Genomic DNA, 20,396 nt, shown 5'->3' with positions numbered 1-20,396 from the left:
AAAACGGTCGTTGTGTCTGCAGAGATTAGTGCGGTTGTAGAAGCCAACATGGAGAAAGGCAGAGTGACAGATCAAGTACTTGGGTAAGTGTAACTATCTAACCGTATTTAGAAACTCAATGCTCAGGTGTGTATAAGATGCTGATCAATTTTGGCTTTGTAGTGATGCTTCGTAAACAAGCACAGAGCTGGGTAGGTAGCTAGTGAAAGCAGTATCGATCTGTGCGATACTGGTTCAGGTAGCTAGCAAGAATGCAATGAATTTCCACGTGCAACAATATTGGCGCATAATATCTTGTTCTGACACGCGCTCTTATGAAACGAGATTACACAAATTGTCATTCTGCTGCTGTGCTTAAATTATTGCATCAGAGAGCACCATAATGCTTATATGGTGGCCATGACGGTCCAAGCTTTGTATCCCTAACCACAGCTGCATTTTCCATGCATGATGCAAAATGGATACGTTGTACATCGGCTATTATCCAGTATGTGCAACAAAGTATCACGTTAGGGAACGCTAATGTTTATTTAAGTAACTAGCTATGCAAACGTGCTAAGGACTGAAAATAGGTGACGTGTGCAGCCAACCACATACCTAGAAAAAAATTATATCGCGCCGCCCAGTGCAGTTCAAGCCAATCCGTTTTGGAAACGGTATTCGAGGAGGTTCCAGTTTTTAGTCAAAATTGCTGCGAAATTAGCACGCTGCTATTGCTGGTTGGAATTGAGTAGTAGCTTCACCAGTTTGTTAGGCTAAAGCTATAATCAACCTAAACTGACACAATGACTACTGCAAGGTAAGATTGTTATATTGCTGGGAAGGAAATAATCATTTTTGTATATTGTCATGTTTCTCCTGTTATTCCAGTGATAATGGTTAGCTCAAAAGGGAATAACTGAAACATCATAGTGATCGGCTATATCCTATGGATTTCTTGTTAGGGAATGACTTGGAAGAAACTGCAGGATTTGAGGGTCAGTTATCTTGTCATAAGAGTAGAACGTGACCAGAACCTGTCAAAGCTATGAAACCTTGTCAAATATAACAATTTCTTTCAAAGTGTGTGATTAAAATAAATGTACCCTCAGTTACTGCCTATATTGTCCCATTACCATATGGAGTTTAAATGCATTATGGAATGTGCACTGGCCTGCATTTTTCAGGTTTGCTCTGTGTGTGTGCATGCATGCATAGGGTGAAGTTGCTATACAGGCCTTCAGCTGTTAGTTAGGTGACACACGAGCTCCACATGTGCCTATGTGATAGCTGCATGTGCCTAAAATATGATGTTGTCAGTGGAATAAACAGTTTAGGCTCCCCGTAGTGTGCTGAAACACCCATAGGGGTTTAGTACGATTCTTCATAACCAACACAGTTGCATCATGCATTCATATTCTGTCTGAGTAGAAGTGCTGATCTAGGATTAGGTCCTCCGTGTCCGTGTAATCTTATTCATTATTATCTAAAAGGCAAAACTGATCCTAGATCAGCACTCTTCCATTGGTCTCCTCTATTAAGACTGACAGTTAAGAGGATACGGTTTAGTTTGATAGAATGATTTGAGAGTGAGACATGCATATGTTCGCCTCTGCTTAGATCCTGTGTTCTCTCTTCAGTACAGGATTCCTCATGTGTCCCACGTGTTGCTCACAGGGAACAGCTCAGATGACAGACTTGACTTGTCTTAACCCCTTTCACTCTGAGGAGCACAGGACTTCCTCAAATGCGCTCCACTGGTAACAGAGCCACCACAGAAACACAGGGACAGGTGTCACACTGCCTCACTTGGCAGGCCCTAGATCTTTGTCTGGTCACAACCTGTGGGGAACTGAACTTGTTCATGGTTTCGATTTAAGCGATTTGCCGTTCCACCATTTTAGGCAACATTGTCTGAAGACTCTGGGATTTCAGCACTTTCACTACTTTTATTTACTTTGTCACACCAGATGTGGGGATGAGGCCGACTGGAGTGTCTGAGTCATGCTTCTCTATCTTTTCTCTCCAGTGAAAATGCTCTATTTGGGATGGGCAACCCCCTGCTGGACATCTCGGCTGTTGTGGACAAGGACTTCCTCGACAAGTGAGTTTTGAACATAACCATTTTAGACTAAGCTAACCATGCATCTTATCAAATTCTGTTTATTTTAATATTGCTTCCGTCTCAATAGGTATGGACTGAAGCCCAACGACCAGATACTGGCGGAGGACAAGCACAAAGCCATGTGAGTAACGGACCGCTAAAACAGCGACTATTTAACACACACACACTTCAATATTGACTTTTTACTCTCAAATTTAGTCAACTAGAGTTTATTCATACTTCTCCAGAAGCATCTTGGCATAATAAGCAGTACTCAAAATAGCTGACTGGGAGTGTGTCCCAAATGTCACTCTGTTCCCTATTTAGTATGCGACTTTATAGGCCCTGGTCAAAAGTAGTGCACTATATACGGAATAGGGTGCAATTCGGGACATGTCCTGGGTGTCTATAAATCTGCCTTTCGTAACGGGGCAACTGCACTTGATCTGGAGGTCCCCAAGCATGGCCATGGCACACCCATGCAACTTTCACCATGATGCAGCCGTTAGGCACAAGAATGCACCCCGACACTGACTCCGTTATTCTACTACAGTTCACCATCCAAGCTGCCAAATGGTAGACTATTGGAAATGTATGTCTCATGGATTTTGACAAGGAATTAGAGGACTTGAATAATGTAATATTGTTGAAATGTAGGCTGTGCGCTATTGATTTGCATGCACTTTGCAGCAGTTGTAACTTTGACACTGACTGTAGAGGGATGATTGTCTCTGAACATCTGTGTAGTCTAAATATAGATTCTGCTGGAGGAGCTGATGGTTACACAGCCTCAAAAATAACCCTTCTCCACCCTACATTATACAAGGTGCTAATTCACCAACAATATAACCTCAGCCTTGGGGTTAGGCAGCACTTAAAATACCATAGTGTTAGGAGGATATATTAGCCTCCGATGTCTTCTGTTGACACCCAAAGTAGAGCTGGATTTTAGGGATGGTCTGATATGAGTAGTCTTTCCATTCTGAAGTCAGCACTCCATAGGAATCTAAATGGGGTGTGGTGAGTGGGAGGGTCTTCAGAGGCTGCATTGCCTGGGTCGTATTCATTGGTGCACACCATAGCACAATGTTTTGCAGTGAAAATGAGCATTTGTCCCTCCCTGTTTCATCTGTTTGGTTCATAGTGAATACACCCCTCTTGCAGCAGTTCAGATGACAAGCCTGTGGTCTGTTTTTGATACAGCTATGCTACCTACACTAGGTCGTATGGACAAAAGTATGTGGACACCTGCTCGTCGAACATCTCCTTCCAAAATCATGGGCTTTAATATGGAGGTGGTGGGGGGGTGGCATTTAGGTGTTCCACTAGATGTTGGGACATTGCTGCAGGTACTTGTTTCCATTCAGCTACAAGAGCATTAGCGGGGTTGAATGATTTGGCCTGGCTTGCATTCCAATTCATCCCAAAGGTGTTCGATGGGTTTGAGGTAAGGGCTCTGTGCAGGCCAGTCAAGTTCTTCCACACCGATTTCGGGAAATCATTTCTTTATGGACTTTGCTTTGTGCACAAGAGCATTGTCATGCTGGAAAAGGCCTTCCCAAAACTGTTGCCACAAAGTTGGAAGCACAGAATCGTCTAGAATGTCATTGTATGCTGCAGCGTTAAGATTTATTTTCACTGGAACTAAGGGGCCTAGCACGAACCATGAAAACAGCCCCAGACCATTATTCCTCCTCCACAAATATTTACAGTTGTCACTATTCATTGGGGCAGGTAGCATTCTCCTGGCATCTGCCAAACACAGATTCGGCCGTCGGACTGCCAGATGGTGAAGGCGTGATGCCAGATGGTGAAGGCGTTTCCGCTGCTCCAGAGTACAATGGCGGCAAGCTTTATACCATTCCAGCCAACGGCTGGTATAGCGCATGGGAATCTGAGGCTTGTGTGCGGCTGCTCGGCCATGGAAACTAATTTCATGAAGCTCCCGACTAACTGTTCTTGTGGTGACGTTGCTTCCAGAGGCACTTGGTAGTGAGTTGCAACCAAGGACAGACGATTTTTACGCATTTCAGCCCTCGGTGGTCCCGTTTTGTGCGCTTGTGTGGCCTACCACTTCGCGGCTGAACCGTTGTTGCTCCAAGACGTTTCCACTTCACAATAACAGTTGACCAGGGCAGATATTTGACGTACTGACTTGTTGGAAAGGTGGCATCCTATGACGGCGCTACTGTACGTTGAAAGTCACTGAGCTCTTCAGTAAGGCCATTCTACTGTCACTGTTTGTCTATGGAGATTGCATACCCCTGTGCTCGATTTTATACACCGGTCAGCAACGAGTGTGGCAGAAATAGCCGAATCCACTAATTTGAAGTGATGTCCACACTTTTGTATAGATGCATAGTGTACTTCTAGCCAAAAAGCTTGTGTAAGAAATTTGGTCACTGAATTCCTTTAATTTCCTGTTTTTCCATGTACCATGTGATGTGCTTGCTGCAGAAGGCAGAGTACTCCCCGGAGATCTCTAAAGGGGGAAACCAATAATCCACAGTAGTACTGTAATAAGATTATTATTATATATTTTTTTTGCTTGCTTCATGCTAAAACTTTGCATTATGGAACGTTTTAGGCTATTGCTTTGGATGGGGACTTTTTTTCTCTGCGTCATAAGAAAACAAGGCGATTTGGCTAAACGCGTGCCGTGGAATAATGAAGTGAATGTTTACCAAGTGAAACCGGTTTGATGCTTGTATTTTAGATGGACCCTTTAGCACGAGCAGTAGATCATCTCTATTGCATGCCAGATCACTGACCAGTAGTTCAGGTGTGGTGCTTCTACTGTAAAGCAGCCTTATCAGCAGTGTAATTCAGTCTCCCCAGCAGGCAGAACATCGGACACAAAGAGAATAGTGTTATCTTTGGCATCACAGATACTATGCAGTTCTGTTCTGTCCTCATCAACAATGGCTGCATTCTCTGTCGCCGTTTCCACATCACCAGGACCGGCTCTGTTGGAGTAGTTCAGTATAGAGGAAACCTATTTAGTAAACCTTATTTTTGTAGACTATAGAGTGTATAACCCCTCGTCACCTGGTTCCTCTCTTTCTTCCTAGGTTCCTACCTTCTAAGGAGTTTATCCTAGCCACTGTGCTTCTGCCTCTTCATTGCTTGCTCTTTTTCGATTTTAGGCTGGTTATCTGGAAAGCACTTTGACAACTGCTGATGTAAAATGCTTCATAATGTACATTTACTTGATATAAGTAAGGTAAGTAGTATGAAGTATCCCTCAGTTTCAGTGCCTGTTTGGTTATAGCCTACACTACAGCTTACTCAACTGCCATACAGTCTACTCATTTACTTGTGGAAATTAGAGCTGGGCGACATGGACCAAAGTCCATATTGATGCGATAATGATAAATAGAAATAAGTTTAAAACATTTTATGTGCAACAGTTTAAAATTATCCTTTAAAAAAAAAACTACTAGTTTTGATTTTATTTACCCAGGTAGGCCAGTTGAACTTGTTCTCATTTACAACTGCGAACTGGTCAAGATAAAGCAAAGCAGTGCGACAAGTGTTACACATAGGATAAACAATGGGATAAACAAACGTACAGTCAATAACGCAATAGAAAAATCCACGTACAGTGTGTGCAAATGTAGGGAATAGAGGTGTAATAATTACAATTTAGCATTGATACTTGAGTGATAGATGTGCAAGTAGAGCTATTGGGGTGCAAGAGGGTTAGTAATAATATGGGGAAGAGGTAGTTGGGTGTGCTATTTACAGAATGGCAGTGTACAGTGATCGGTAAGCTGCTCTGACAGCGGATGCTTAAAGTTAGAGAGGGAGATTTGACTTTAAAAAAATAAATAATTCTTTATTCGTTCCAGTCATTGGCAGCAGAGAACTGGAAGGAAAGGCGGCCAAAGTAAGTCTTGGCTTTGGGGATGACCAGTGCAATATACCTGCTGGAGCGTGTGCTACGGGTGGGTGTTGCTATGGTGACCAGTGAGCTGTGATAAGGCGGGGCTTTACCTAGCAACGACTTATAGATGACCTGGAGCCAGTGGGTTTGGCGACGGTTATGTAGTGAGGACCAGTCAACGAGAGCATACAGGGCACAGTGGATAGTATATGGGGCTTTGGTGATAAAACAGACAGCACTGTGACATCCAGTTTGCTGAGTGGAGTGTTGGGGGCTATTTTGTAAATGACATCGCCAAAGTCGAGGATCGGTAGGATAGTCAGTTTTACGAGGGTATGTTTGGCAGCATGATTGAAGGAGGCTTTGTTGCGAAATAGGAAGCCGACTCTAGATCTAGTTTGATGGTTGTAGCCATCAATTGTCCTATTAACAATCACCCATATTAGCAAACAAATGTAATTTCAAACTTCATATTTCTTTAATATAGGCTTATTGTAATGATCGATATCAGCAAAATGCCTAGGGTAAAGTCAGGGTTTCCCTAACTCTGTCCTGGCCCACCACAGATGGAACAATGAGACAGATATTTCACCGGATGTATAATTGTGAAGCATCCGCTTGGCGTTTCCATGGAAACCCAGTGGCCGACAGTGGGAGAAGATGGAACGAGATGGATTTGGCCAACATTTAGCAAATTCTCATCGTTTTTTAAAAATGTATTTTTTTACATTTGATCTAAATACAGTTTTCTGTTCCCAAAACTAAAATCTGTTACAAACTAAGCTTTTATGTTTTTATTGACTTTACCCTTTGCCGAAGTTTTAAAAAGTTGCGTTGTTTAGGAGTGCAAAGGTGAATTGAGTTATTGCACGCGTGCACTTCAGAGTAGGCGTTCCCTTACGGAAATATGCAAATGAATGATAGAACGTGCCAATAGGATCTCGCTACCTCGTACTTGGCTCTACCGAACTCCTTGCTTGTTCCATTTTAAGCCTTTTCCAGAAATTAGAATTACACCAAAATAAAGCAGTTGTCTGAGGATGGTGCTGGACCATCTGGCATACAGTAAAAAGGGGACAGTTTGATTCATCTTTTAAATAAAGGTTAAAATCCAGTTCATGCTTTTGAGGTCGTTGGACAGTATTAGTATTATGAACCAATGAAGTTCATGTTTGGTTATAGAGTTTACTGTACTGCCACACTTAGCTTGTGGTGACTAGCCTAGTTTTAGGTCTACTTTTGGTAGCCCTTTGTCCACACTGATTGTAGCAACCCAAACAAGTCTGGCATGATGCCAAGTTGTCTAACTGGACCTTAACCTCGGACCTTGGTGATTAGCATTATATGGCAAACAAGCCCCTTTATCAAAGCTTACCCTTGTGTGCCACTTCCAAATTCACAAACCCAAACTGGTTAGTGCTGTTAGTCTTTTTTCCATTTCTTTAGTGGTACAAATATCACTTGGGGCGCTCTCAACTCCAGTCCTGTCTGAATTCAATTATCTAGATAATCCTGTTAACATTATAGATGAACCATCTCTGGTACAGTGTACGCCGTCCTCACTCCCCTTCCAGTCATATCTGGCCATAGAAATAAAATTACTAGAACAGGTATATCCCTTCAGACTTCCGCAATAGTACAGTGCAATATCCATTCTAGTAATTGTGTTTCTCTGCCATCAACTCTCCTCTCTGTCATTTCTGGCCAATGGTTCACCACTACCAGTCTGATAACTGTATTCAAATAGGTCCTGTCCTCCCTGTCCATGTAATCTTTAGTAATTCAAATCTACAAGTCAAAACTGATTCCATATTTGAGCTTCTACTCTGAGATGCTTTATGAATACAAGCTCTGATACTGTTCAGTCAGGACAGCAGGTGAAAATGCTCATTAATCCAAACATGATCCAGCTACATTGACCTCTTTCAACGCTATAGCTGTTTTAATCATCAAAGGTATATCAATGTTGCAACAAAAGATCCCTGACTGCCTTGTCCTCCAGTCTAGTACGATCACAATGGCCTACTTCGTTATTACCTTGGACTGTGCAAACTAATACAGGATTTACAGTTGAAGAAAGGGGGTGGGATCTCCCTCAGAGTAAATGTAGTGTATGAATAAGGTACAGATAATCCATCAGATTCACTGACTAACCACCAGACTCAGGATATGCATCCCAATGGCTACATAGTCCCTGATCTAGGGCCCACTATATAGGGTGCCATTTCGGACGCATCCATGGCCTGTTCACATTAGTCTGTCTTCCATATATGGAAGTCTTCTCTTCTAATGGTTCCCACTGCTCCTCAGGCTCATTGCCTGTTCATTTGACTGCATGTGGTTTCAAATGATGCTGCAAGAATGCTCCTCACTCACGGTACTAAGCATACCTCCAGTCTGTTTCAGAAGTGATTTTGAGAGGGCATGGTGATGGTTGGTGAGAGACTTGCACAGGATGTGCTTTGGTTTCAGTAGTTATCTTGTCATCTTAACATTGTTCTCTTTTAAGGTGGTGATCATGAAGTCAGATTTTGCTTTGAAAATGGGGCAGTGTGTACTTATTAAGTTTCATCTTGACTTTATGTTTTACTTGATATAATTAATTGAACAGCGTTGGTTACATTTAGTAGCCTATTCATGCACTTGTTTTAATACCGTCTGAGTAAATACATTTTTAAATGTAACTACATGCATAAGGAAATGTATCAATAGTTTTTTTTGGGTTATCTGGATGACACTGCCACCATGTGGTTGGAAATGGAACCTCATGGTCACATTACAGTACCATGCAGGATAAACAGAATATCTATGCTATCCTCTTTCTCCTGCAGGTGGCAAGTTTATTTAAAAAATAATAGATATTTTTATTTTTTTATTTAACATGACAACATTATAAAACACCTCAAATCTGCAAAATATTACAATAAGAGAACCATGAAAAGTATATGCTATTTTATGTTAAATGGGCTTTGTAGAGTCACATTCACTATTATGACTAAAATGTATAGGCACTATGTTAATTAGGCTAGAACATTCAATTAGTCTGTTAGATGACTGAATGAAACCTTGTAATCATCGTCAGTAAGGGCCCACAGGGAAACATTCAACAGCGTGCTGTCTAAACTGGACCTGTTCACATTCATTTTATGTCGCCTCCGTCTGTCCATTAATGGATTACTTTCTCGTCTTAGCGCTGACGGCATGACTACTTTCAGAGGTTGTTTGCTCACAGCAATTAAGTTCATAAGCGCTCCGCTCATCCCTCGTTCTGTTTTATTTTCTCCTCTGTGCTAAATGCAGATTAGCGGTGTCACAATGGCATCCAGAACCAGAGTAAACTGCTCATTATGCAGAGTGACCCGCTGCTGCTGTATGAATTATGCAAAGGACTGTGTGTCGGTGTGTTTTAGTAGCTGGCTCTTATTAGCATTCTAGATGGATGAATGGTTGGGAGGAGAGACACTGTGTCCCAAATGGCACCCTATTCTCGACATAGTGCACTACTTCTGACGAGAGCCCTATAGTGACCGGGCTGACTCTGCAGTGGGGGAGAGGGGTGGGGGATCAGGCAGGGTTGAGGATCATCGCACACGACACAGGAGATCAGTGGAGGTACCTCTCCTTTCGTCTGTCACACACACCGCCCCCTGTGTACACACACAAACACGTAAACACACACACTCACCTGCTGGTGTTGTGCAGTTCCATCTGCTTACTGTGAAGAAAAGAACAAAGGTTCTTCCTGCCTCCTCTCATCTCTGAGTACAAGCTAAACATCATGGCTCCTGGCTCTGTGTATGTGTAATACATTTGGCTCTGTAAACACACTTGAATCCCCTATTTGTATTCATTCCTCCCTCTGTCCCTCCCTCTTTGTCTATTGCTCTTTCTATTCACCCTCCTTCAATCTGTTTCTATCCCTCCCTCTCTCGTCTCTCTTTCTAACGAGAGGGAATCGTGAGTGTTGGAAACCCCCAAAGGATCTATCCTGGTGTGTCAGGCAGGGAAGGAGTGAACGGCTGTGTGTGTCTGGCGGCGCGTTGCATGTCTGTGTGCATGCAAGCGTGCGTGTCAGGCTGCATGTGCTATCCATCGTGCCACTTCACTGGATGCACTCATGCTTGGCTGAGTGTGTAGATGGACCACTAAAACTCCCCCACACACACACTACAGCCCCAACCCCAGTCAGTCAGTTTTACAGAGTGCTGTATCTATATGTATTGTAGTACAGTACTCAAGGCATCTACGGAAACACATTAGGGTCATACTGTACGTCCTGCTCCCTGACTCGGTGTAGAGGTCAAAGGTCACAGACCCACATCCATCATTGACACCAGTCAAGGCAGCACACCTCAACTGCCATGTTTCTCAGCCTTGCAATGATTAATTTATGTATATTAAATCAAACCATTACTCCCCCCCCCCCCCCCGAAAGGCAAAGCTCTCAACTGAGATATTCAATTGAGTTTAGGGGGCTGTCAGAATTGATCTAAACACCTACATGAATTCTACGTATTTTCATTTAACTACGCAAGTCGGTTAACAACATTCTTATTTACAATGACGGCCTAGGAACCGATTTTTACCTTGTCAGCTCGGGGATTCAATCTAGCAATCTTTCGGTTACTTTTGGTGGTATAAAACCTGGGTATAAAAAGTCTAGATTGTGGCATTCAGTCAAATTGGTTAACATAGGTCAGTAATCACATTGGTTATTATTCCTTATGTCTCCTCTGTATTTTAAGCATGCTGCGGTCTCATGATGGCTGATGCAATCTCAATTAAATGTCCTTCTCCTTTTAATAGTAATATCCCCCTGGTATTGGCAGTCTCTGCCAGCAGCTGGCGCTAGAATCACCAATGAAACACCACTGAACTGATTATGGGTGGAACAAATATACCCACATTTCTATGCATGTGGGCGTTCTGGTGTTTTATAATTATGATGTGGGTGTCTCAATCGCGCATGTTCAGAGAGCAGTTGAGAGCATGCTCTCCCTCACAGCTATTTCTTTCACAGCTGTTTTCTTTGAATCCCCCTCCCTCTGATGCGCTATAACTGTGTCCCAAATGGAACCCTAGTCCCTTTATAGGTCATTACTTTGGACTAGGATTCTGGTCCACGGTAGTGCACTATGTAGGGAATAGGGTGGCATTTGGGATGCAGGCGATGCATCCTCACACGCGTATAGCAGTGCTGTTAGGAGACCTGAGTGGTGCAAAGCACTCCCTGTGTGTTTTAAAGTTCTCACTGGTTGCCCCAGCAGGAGAGCTGCGATTGATTATTTATATATATATATAAATGACACGTGCTCAGCGCATGAATCCCCATCAGCAGGATGCTGGTAGCAACCTCGGAGATGAGCGAACGAGAGGTCTCAAAGGCTTTGTATTCAGACTTCTTCAAATTTCAATCCTCCCAGGAGACTACAGACAGAAGAAGCCTGTCTCTCTCGCTCTCATAGAAACATGCATATACACACACACTTTTTTTTAATGTTATATATATATATACTGCTCAAAAAAATAAAGGGAACACTTAAACAACACAATGTAACTCCAAGTCAATCACACTTCTGTGAAATAAAACTGTCCACTTAGGAAGCAACACTGATTGACAATAAATTTCACATGCTGTTGTGCAAATGGAATAGACAAAAGGTGGAAATTATAGGCAATTAGCAAGACACCCCCAATAAAGGAGTGGTTCTGCAGGTGGTGACCACAGACCACTTCTCAGTTCCTATGCTTCCTGGCTGATGTTTTGGTCACTTTTGAATGCTGGCGGTGCTTTCACTCTAGTGGTAGCATGAGACGGAGTCTACATCCCACACAAGTGGCTCAGGTAGTGCAGCTCATCCAGGATGGCACATCAATGCGAGCTGTGGCAAGAAGGTTTGCTGTGTCTGTCAGCGTAGTGTCCAGAGCATGGAGGCACTACCAGGAGACAGGCCAGTACATCAGGAGACGTGGAGGAGGCCGTAGGAGGGCAACAAACCCAGCAGCAGGACCGCTACCTCCGCCTTTGTGCAAGGAGGAGCACTGCCCGAGCCCTGCAAAATGACCTCCAGCAGGCCACAAATGTGCATGTGTCTGCTCAAACGGTCAGAAACAGACTCCATGAGGGTGGTATGAGGGCCCGACGTCCACAGGTGGGGGTTGTGCTTACAGCCCAACACCGTGCAGGACGTTTGGCATTTGCCAGAGAACACCAAGATTGGCAAATTCTGTGCTCTTCACAGATGAAAGCAGGTTCACACTGAGCACATGAGCACATGTGACAGACGTGACAGAGTCTGGAGACGCCGTGGAGAATGTTCTGCTGCCTGCAACATCCTCCAGCATGACCGGTTTGGCGGTGGGTCAGTCATGGTGTGGGGTGCCATTTCTTTGTGGGGCCGCACAGCCCTCCATGTGCTCGCCAGAGGTAGCCTGACTGCCATTAGGTACCGAGATGAGATCCTCAGAGCCCTTGTGAGACCATATGCTGACACATGCACATGCACGGTCCTGCTGCTGGGTTTGTTGCCCTCCTACGGCCTCCTCCACGTCTCCTGATGTACTGGCCTGTCTCCTGGTAGCGCCTCCATGCTCTGGACACTACGCTGACAGACACAGCAAACCTTCTTGCCACAGCTCGCATTGATGTGCCATCCTGGATGAGCTGCACTACCTGAGCCACTTGTGTGGGTTGTAGACTCCGTCTCATGCTACCACTAGAGTGAAAGCACCGCCAGCATTCAAAAGTGACCAAAACATCAGCCAGGAAGCATAGGAACTGAAAAGTGGTCTGTGGTCACCACCTGCAGAACTACTCCTTTATTGGGGGTGTCTTGCTAATTGCCTATAATTTCCACCTTTTGTCTATTCCATTTGCACAACAGCATGTGAAATTTATTGTCAATCAGTGTTGCTTCCTAAGTGGACATTTTTATTTCACAGAAGTGTGATTGACTTGGAGTTACATTGTTGTTTAAGTGTTCCCTTTATTTTTTTGAGCAGTGTGTGTATATGTGTATGTATGTATGTATGTATGTATATATATATATGTATGTATATATATATATATACAGTTGAAGTTTACATACACCTTAGCCAAATGCATTTAAACTCAGTTTTTCACAATTCCTGACATTTTATCCTAGTAAAGATTCCCTGTCTTAGGTCAGTTAGGATCACCACTTTATTTTTTAAGAATGTGAAATGTCAGAATAATAGTACAGTGATTTATTTCAGCTTTTTCTTTCATCACATTGCCAGTGGGTCAGAAGTTTACATACTACACAATACTAATTGAGTGTATTGCCTTTTAAATTGTTTAACTTGGATCAAATGTTTCGGGAAGCCTTCCATAAGCTTCCCACAATAAGTTGGGTGGATTTTGGCCCATTCCTCCTGACAGAGCTGGTGTAACGGAGTCGGCTTTGTGATGGCCACTCCAATACCTTGACTTTGTTGTCCTTAAGCCATTTTGCCACAACTTTGGAAGTATGCTTGGGGTCATTGTCCATTTGGAAGACCCATTTGCGACCAAGCTTTAACTTCCTGACTGATGTCTTGAGATGTTGCTTCAATATATCCACAATTTTCTTTCCTCATGACGCCATCTATTTTGAAGTGCACCAGTCCCTCCTGCAGCAAAGCACACCCACAACATGATGCTGCCACCCCTGTGCTTCACGGTTGGGATGGCGTTCTTCAGCTTGCAAGCATCCCCCTTTTTCCTCTAAACATAACAATGGTCATTATGGCCAAACAGTTCTATTTTTGTTTCATCAGACCAGTGGACATTTCTCCAAAAAGTATGATCTTTGTCCCCATGTGCAGTTGCAAACCGTAGTCTGGCTTTTTTTATGGTGGTTTTGGAGCAGTGGCTTCTTCCTTGCTGAGCGGCCTTTCAGGTTGTCGATATAGGACTCGTTTTACTGTGAATATAGATACTTTTGTACCGGTTTCCTCCAGCATCTTCACAAGGTCCTTTGCTGCTGTTCTGGGATTGATTTGCACTTTTCGCGCCAAAGTACGTTCATCTCTAGGAGACAGACCGCATCGCCTTCCTGAGCGGTATGACAGAAGTCATCCCATGATGTTTATACTTGCGTACTATTGTTTGTACAGATGAACGTGGTACCTTCAGGCATTTGGAAATTGCTCCTAATTTTGAACCAGACTTGTGGAGGTCTACAATTTTTTTTTTTGAGGTCTTGGCTGATTTTCTTTTGATTTTCCCATGATGTCAAGCAAGGAGGCACTGAGTTTGAAGGTAGGCCTTGAAATACATCCAGATACACCTCAATTGACTCAAATGATATCAATTAGCTTATCAGAAGCTTCTAAAGCCATGACATTTTCTGTAATTTTCCAAGCTGTTTAAAGGCACAGTCAACTTAGTGTATGTTAACTTCCGACTTCAACTGTGTGTATTATATTTAATCACTGAACAAAACTGTATACAAAACAAAAATATAAATGCAACAACTTTAAAAGATTTTATATAATGAAATCAGTGGATTGAAATAAATAAATTAGGTCCTAATCTATGGATTTCATATAACTGGAAATAGATGGCCCCCTCCCAAAAAATGGGCCTCAGGATATCGTCACGGTTTCTCTGTGCATTAAAATTGCCATTGATGTTAAAATGCAATTGTGTTCATTGTCCGTCGCTTATGCCTGCTTATAACCCCACCGTGGGGCACTCTGTTCACAACGTTGACATCAGCAAACTGCTTGCCCACATGACGCCATACACGTGGTTGTCAGCCGGCTGGAAGTAAGGCCAAATTCTCAAACGACATTGGAGGTGGCTTATGGTAGAGAAAATAATATTTAAATTCTCTGGCAACAGCTCTGATGAACATTCCTGCAGTCAGCATGCCAATTGCACACTCCCTCAACTTGAGACATCTGTGGTGTTGTGACAACTGCACATTTTAGTTGCCTTTTATTGTCCCCAGCACAAAATGCACCTGTAATGTTCCACCACACCTGTCAGGTGGATGGATTATCTTGGGAAAGTAGAAATGCTCACTAACAGGGATGTAAACAAATGTGTGTGCACAATTTGAGAGAAATAAGCTATAAGGTTGTATGGAACATTCCTGGGATCTTTTATTTCAGCTCATTAAACATGGGAACAACACTTGTTGCATTTGTTCAGTGTAAATACATGCACAAACGTGTGTGTGTGTGTTCCCACGACCCCTCCATAAGGCAGACTAAACCAATGGTGGGGCAGCGGCGGTGACCTGTTTCAGAGAAAATATAAACTGATCCTCATGACCAAATATACTCAAGTGTTGGTTTATTTCAAGGACAACACCAGTCCTTTTAATGCTAGCTAAAGGCCCATGGCCTGGAGGGGCTGAATTTTGTTAGAACCCTGGGGATGAGATACCTGGCCCACGTCCACAGAGATGGAAAGAGGTCTCATCTTTGTATCTGTGCCATTATGGCATGTGTGACAGCATGTGCAGCGCCATTGAGGTTATCGACATTATTAAAGTAGTCCATTTTCTTTTCTGTTTGAAAGAAGTTAATATTGGTGATTTGCTGACGTGCTGGAGTTCTGACCCAAATCTAGTCATTTATTTTGGTGTCTAATGTATATCTAAAAGCCATTTACAAAGCATAGCACCCAATTAGAAGAGCATGCTCTGATCATTGGCTGATCTATTCCAACCAGTAGGAAACTCCACCCAGTTGACTACTTTATAAAATGGTGTAGGCAGTCAATGGCGCAAAGTCCATGGTTAAACATGTTGAGTCCTTTGTCTCTATGGCTGCGTCCCAAAGGGCACCCTATTCCCTAAGTCCTCTGGTCAAAAGTAGCGCACTATTAAAAAATGACATTTGCAACACAGCTCTTGTTGAAAGTAATATGAGAATAAACATTCACCCCTCTTTGTAGTTTGTTTCAATGTTAAGTGCACAAGTACAGTGAAATGCCTTTCTTGCAATCTCAAAAACATCAATGCAATAATCATCTTCATATTTCTTCTAGTATTAAAATGATTGAACACAATAAGTAAGCATACAATATACAGGTTCAGTACCATTATTTACAATGTGCAGGGATACTGGAGTTGTGCAGTCAAAGTATTCAGATCCCTTGACTTTTTCCACATTTTATGTTACAGCTTTATTCTAAAATTGATTAAATACATTTTCCCCTCAATCTACACCCCATAATGAAGCAAAACTTATTTTTGTATATGTATATTAAAAATGCATACTTTTTTATTTGCATACGTAATCAGGCCCTTTGCTATGAGACTGGAAATGGGTGCATCCTGTTTCCATTGATTATCATTGATGTTTCTACAACTTGATTGAAATCCACCTGTGGTAAATTCAATATATGGACATGATTTGGAAAGGCAGAAACCTGTCTATATAAGGTCCCACAGTTGACAGTGCATGTCAGCAAAAACCAAGCCATGAGGTCGAAGGAATTGTCCATAGAGCTCCGAGACAGGATTGTGTCGAGGCACAGATCTAGGGAAGGGTACCAAAAAGGGTACCATTCTGCAGCATTGAAGGTCCCCAAAAACCCCATTGGACTCCATTCTTAAATGGAAGAGGTTTGGCACCACCAAGACTACCTAGACCTGGCTGCCTGGCCAAACTGAGCAATCAGAGGAGAAGGGCCTTGGTCAGGGAGGTGACTCTGACAAAGTTCCTCTGTGGAGATGGGAGAACCTTCCAGAAGGACAACCATCTCTACAGCACTCGACCAATCAGGCCTTTATGGTAGAGGCCAGACGGACACCACTCCTCAGTAGAAGGCACATGACAGCCGCTTGGAGTTTAACAAAAGGCAACTAAAGGACTCTGACCATGAGAAACACGATTCTCTGGTCTGATGAAACCAAGTGTCACGTCTGGAGGAAACCTGGCACCATCCCTACGGTGAAGCATGGTGGTGCATGCTGTGGGGATGTTTTTCAGCGATTGGGAGGCAAGTCATGATCAAGGGAAAGTTTAACGGAGCAAAGTACAGAGATCCTTGATGAAAATGTGTTCCATACCTCTACGTTGTAGAATAATAGTGAAGACAACTATGAAATAACACATTTTGGAATCATGTAGTAAAAGTTTGAAACAAATCAATGTGAGATTCTTCAAAGTAGCCACCCTTTGCCTTGATGACAGCTTTGCACACTCTTGGCATTCTCTCAACCAGCTTCATGAGATTGTCACCTAGAATGCATTTCAATTAACAGGTGTGCCTTGTTAAAAATTATTTTGTGGAATGTCTTTCCTTCTTAATGCGTTTGAACCAATCAGTTGTGTTGTGACAAGGTAGAGGTGGTGTACAGAAGATAGCCCTATTTGGTAAAAGACCAAGTCCATATTATGGCAAGCACAGCTAAAATAAATGAAAGTCCATCATTACTCTAAGAGGTGAAGGTCAGTCAATGCGGAACCTTTTCAAGAACTTTGAAAGTTTCTTCAAGTGCAGTTGCAAAAACCCTCAAGCGCTATGATGAAACTGGCTCTCATGAGGACCACCACAGGAAAGGAAGACCCAGAGTTACCTCTGCTGCAGAGGATACGTTCATTAGTTAGTCTTGCTTGTGCCAAGAAAAAGGAGCAATGGACATTAGATCTGATGAGTCCAAATTTGAGATTTTTGGTTCCAACCGCCGTGTCTCTGTGACGCAGAGTAGGTGAACGGAGGATCTCTGCATGTGTGGTTCCCACCGTGAAGCATGGAGGTGCTTTGCTGGTGACACTGTCAGTGATTTTATTTCGAATTCAAAGCACACTTTACCAGCATGGCTACTACACCATTCTGCAGTGATATGCCATCCCATCTGGTTTGTGCTTAGTCCCACTATCATTTGTTTTTCAACAGGACAATGACCCAAAACACACCTCCAGGCTGTGTAAGGGCTATTTGACCAAGGAGAGATATGGAGTGCTGCATTAGATGACCTGGCCTCCACAATCCCTCAACCCAATTGGGATGAGTTGGGCCGCCGAGTGAAGGAAAAGCATTCAACAAGTGCTCAGCATATGTGGGAACTCCTTCAAATGTCACCCTGGAAAAGCATTCTTCATGAAGCTGTTTGAGAATGCAAAGCTGTCATCAAGGCAAAGGGTGACTACTTTGAAGAATCATTTTTTTTTTTGATTTGTTTAACGCTGTTTTGGTTACTACATTATTCCATGTTATTTCAGTTCTTTCAATTTAAAGTTCTTGTTTTTCAACCAAAACACATTCCACGCTCACAGATGTGACCCCCCCCCCCCCCAAATATATATATTAAAAACAAACTTGCAGCAGCACTATCAAGGTTCTTGTTAGCCATTTCCATCCTTAGCTGAGACGACGAGATAATTCGTTTTTACAGCACCTTACACTATTACATAGTTTTGATGTCTTCACTGTTATTCTATGATGTAGAAAATAGTAAAAGTAACTAGAATGAGTAGGTTTCCAAACCTTTGCTTGGAACTATGTAAATATGATTTCAGTTTTATTTTTATTACATTTGCTAATATCTAAACCTGTTTTCGCTTTGCTTTTATCGGATATTGTGTGTAGATTGAAGGGGGAAATAATTGTTTAAATACATTTTAGAATAAGACTAACGTAACAACAAAATGTGGAGAAACTGAAGGTCTGAATACTTTCCCGAATGCACTGTAAGGTGACTAATCAACAGGATGTAATATAAACAGCAGCAGCTTGCGAGTGTGTGTAGTCAGTATAAATGTATGTGTAAGTTAGCAGATGGCGTGAGTGTGCATCGACAGTGTAAAAATTAAAAGGTCAATAAAGATGGGTTAACTCAGTATGTGTAGCTATTTAGCAGTCTTATTGCTTGGGGATAGAAGTTGTTCAGGAGCCTGTTGGTGCCAGACTTGATGCACCGGTACCGGAAGCAGTGAAAATAGTCTGTCTTGGGTGGTTGGTGTCTTTTTAACGATTTTTCTGGGCCTTCCTGCCACACTGCCTGATATAGATGTCCTGGTTGGCAAGGAGCTCTGCCCCAGTGATGTAATGGGCTATCTGCACAGCCCTCTGTAGCGCCACGCGATTGAGGGTGGTACTCTTGCCATACCAAGCAGTGATGCAGGCTATTTGCAGTGTGTGTGTGTGTGTGCACGCGTCAGAGGACAGTCAGAAACAAATCATACATTGTAGTTTAAACATTTTCTCGTTCTTTAATACCTAGTACTCCATCCTAATGCCCGAATGTTCTATCCTGATTAGAAGATTCAATTCATTGTGATGCTTTCTCACAGGTTACAACAGACAGAAGAGAGGCACTCACTACATTTCAGGCATTGAAGGAAAAGTACATCTATTTCCGAGCGGGGGAGAGATAATTAATGATGCTTTCTGGTGTCGGGATGAGCCTTCCCACTGACTATTGATTTGAAACAAACTGACTAACCCTTTGAAGGCTTTGACAAACAATTTAATTGGGGGGGAAACAACTTTCACCTCACCCTCTCCTCCTTTCATCACCCTCTCCACTTATGAGTACCAAATGGTATCCTATTCCCTATATAGTGCACTACTTTTGAAAATATAGCACTATATAGAGAGTAGATTGCCATTTGGGACGTACTACTCCTTTCATCACATCCCCAAGCTGTTTTCTCCTCTGTATGACCTATAGAAACCATTACTGTGCATCTGGCCTGCTGCCTCTGTACTATATTGGTCCCGTGTGACTCTTTTGTTAGAGCATGGGGCATGAAACTCCGGGGTTGTGGGTTAGATTCCCACTGGGGACTAGAGCGTCTGCTAATGTCAAATGTAGTTATACACACAGTTGAAGTTTACATAGAGTTAGGTTGGTGTCATTAAAACTAGATTTTCAACCACTCCACAAATTTCTTGTTAACGAACTATAGTTTTGGCAATTCGGTTAGGACATCTACTTTGCATGACACAAGTCATTTTTCTAACAATTGTTTTAGACAGATTATTTCACTTATAATTCACTATCACAATTCCAGTGGGTCAGAAGTTTACATACACTAAGTTGACTGTGCCTTTAAACGGCTTGGAAAATTCCAGAAAATTGTCATGGCTTTAGAAGCTTCTGATAGGCTCATTGACGTCAATTGGAGGTGTACCTGTGGATGTATTTCAAGGCCTACCTTCAAACTCAGTGCCTCTTTGCTTGACATCATGGGAAAATCAAAAGAAATCAGCCAAAACCTCAGAAAAAGAAATTGTAGACCTCCGTCTGGTTCATCCTTGGGAGCAATTTCCAAATGCCCGAAGGTACCATGTTCATCTGTACAAACGATATTACGCAAGTATAAACACCATGGGACCACGCAGCCGTCATACCGCTCAGGAAGGAGACGCGTTCTGTCTCCTAGAGATGAACATACTTTGGTGCAAATCATTCACAGAACAGCAGCAAAGGACCTTGTGAAGATGCTGGAGGAAACGGG

General features: G+C 42.7%; 1 protein-coding gene across 1 annotated transcript in view; it reads left to right on the top strand.

Annotated features, from left to right (window-relative positions):
* The first annotated feature begins 699 nt into the window (after positions 1-699).
* Positions 700-20,396, top strand: part of adkb (adenosine kinase b) — a 280,913-nt gene continuing 261,216 nt past the window's right edge. The window contains exons 1-3 of the mRNA XM_038990637.1: positions 700-799; positions 2,009-2,083; positions 2,172-2,225. Coding sequence (XP_038846565.1) covers positions 786-799; positions 2,009-2,083; positions 2,172-2,225 — 143 coding nt within the window. The 5' untranslated portion in view covers positions 700-785. The remainder of the gene's footprint in view (positions 800-2,008; positions 2,084-2,171; positions 2,226-20,396) is intronic.

Source organism: Salvelinus namaycush, chromosome 4 (assembly GCF_016432855.1).
Source record: "Salvelinus namaycush isolate Seneca chromosome 4, SaNama_1.0, whole genome shotgun sequence".
Classification (NCBI taxonomy): domain Eukaryota; kingdom Metazoa; phylum Chordata; class Actinopteri; order Salmoniformes; family Salmonidae; genus Salvelinus; species Salvelinus namaycush.
This window is presented reverse-complemented; position numbering and strand designations above follow the sequence as displayed.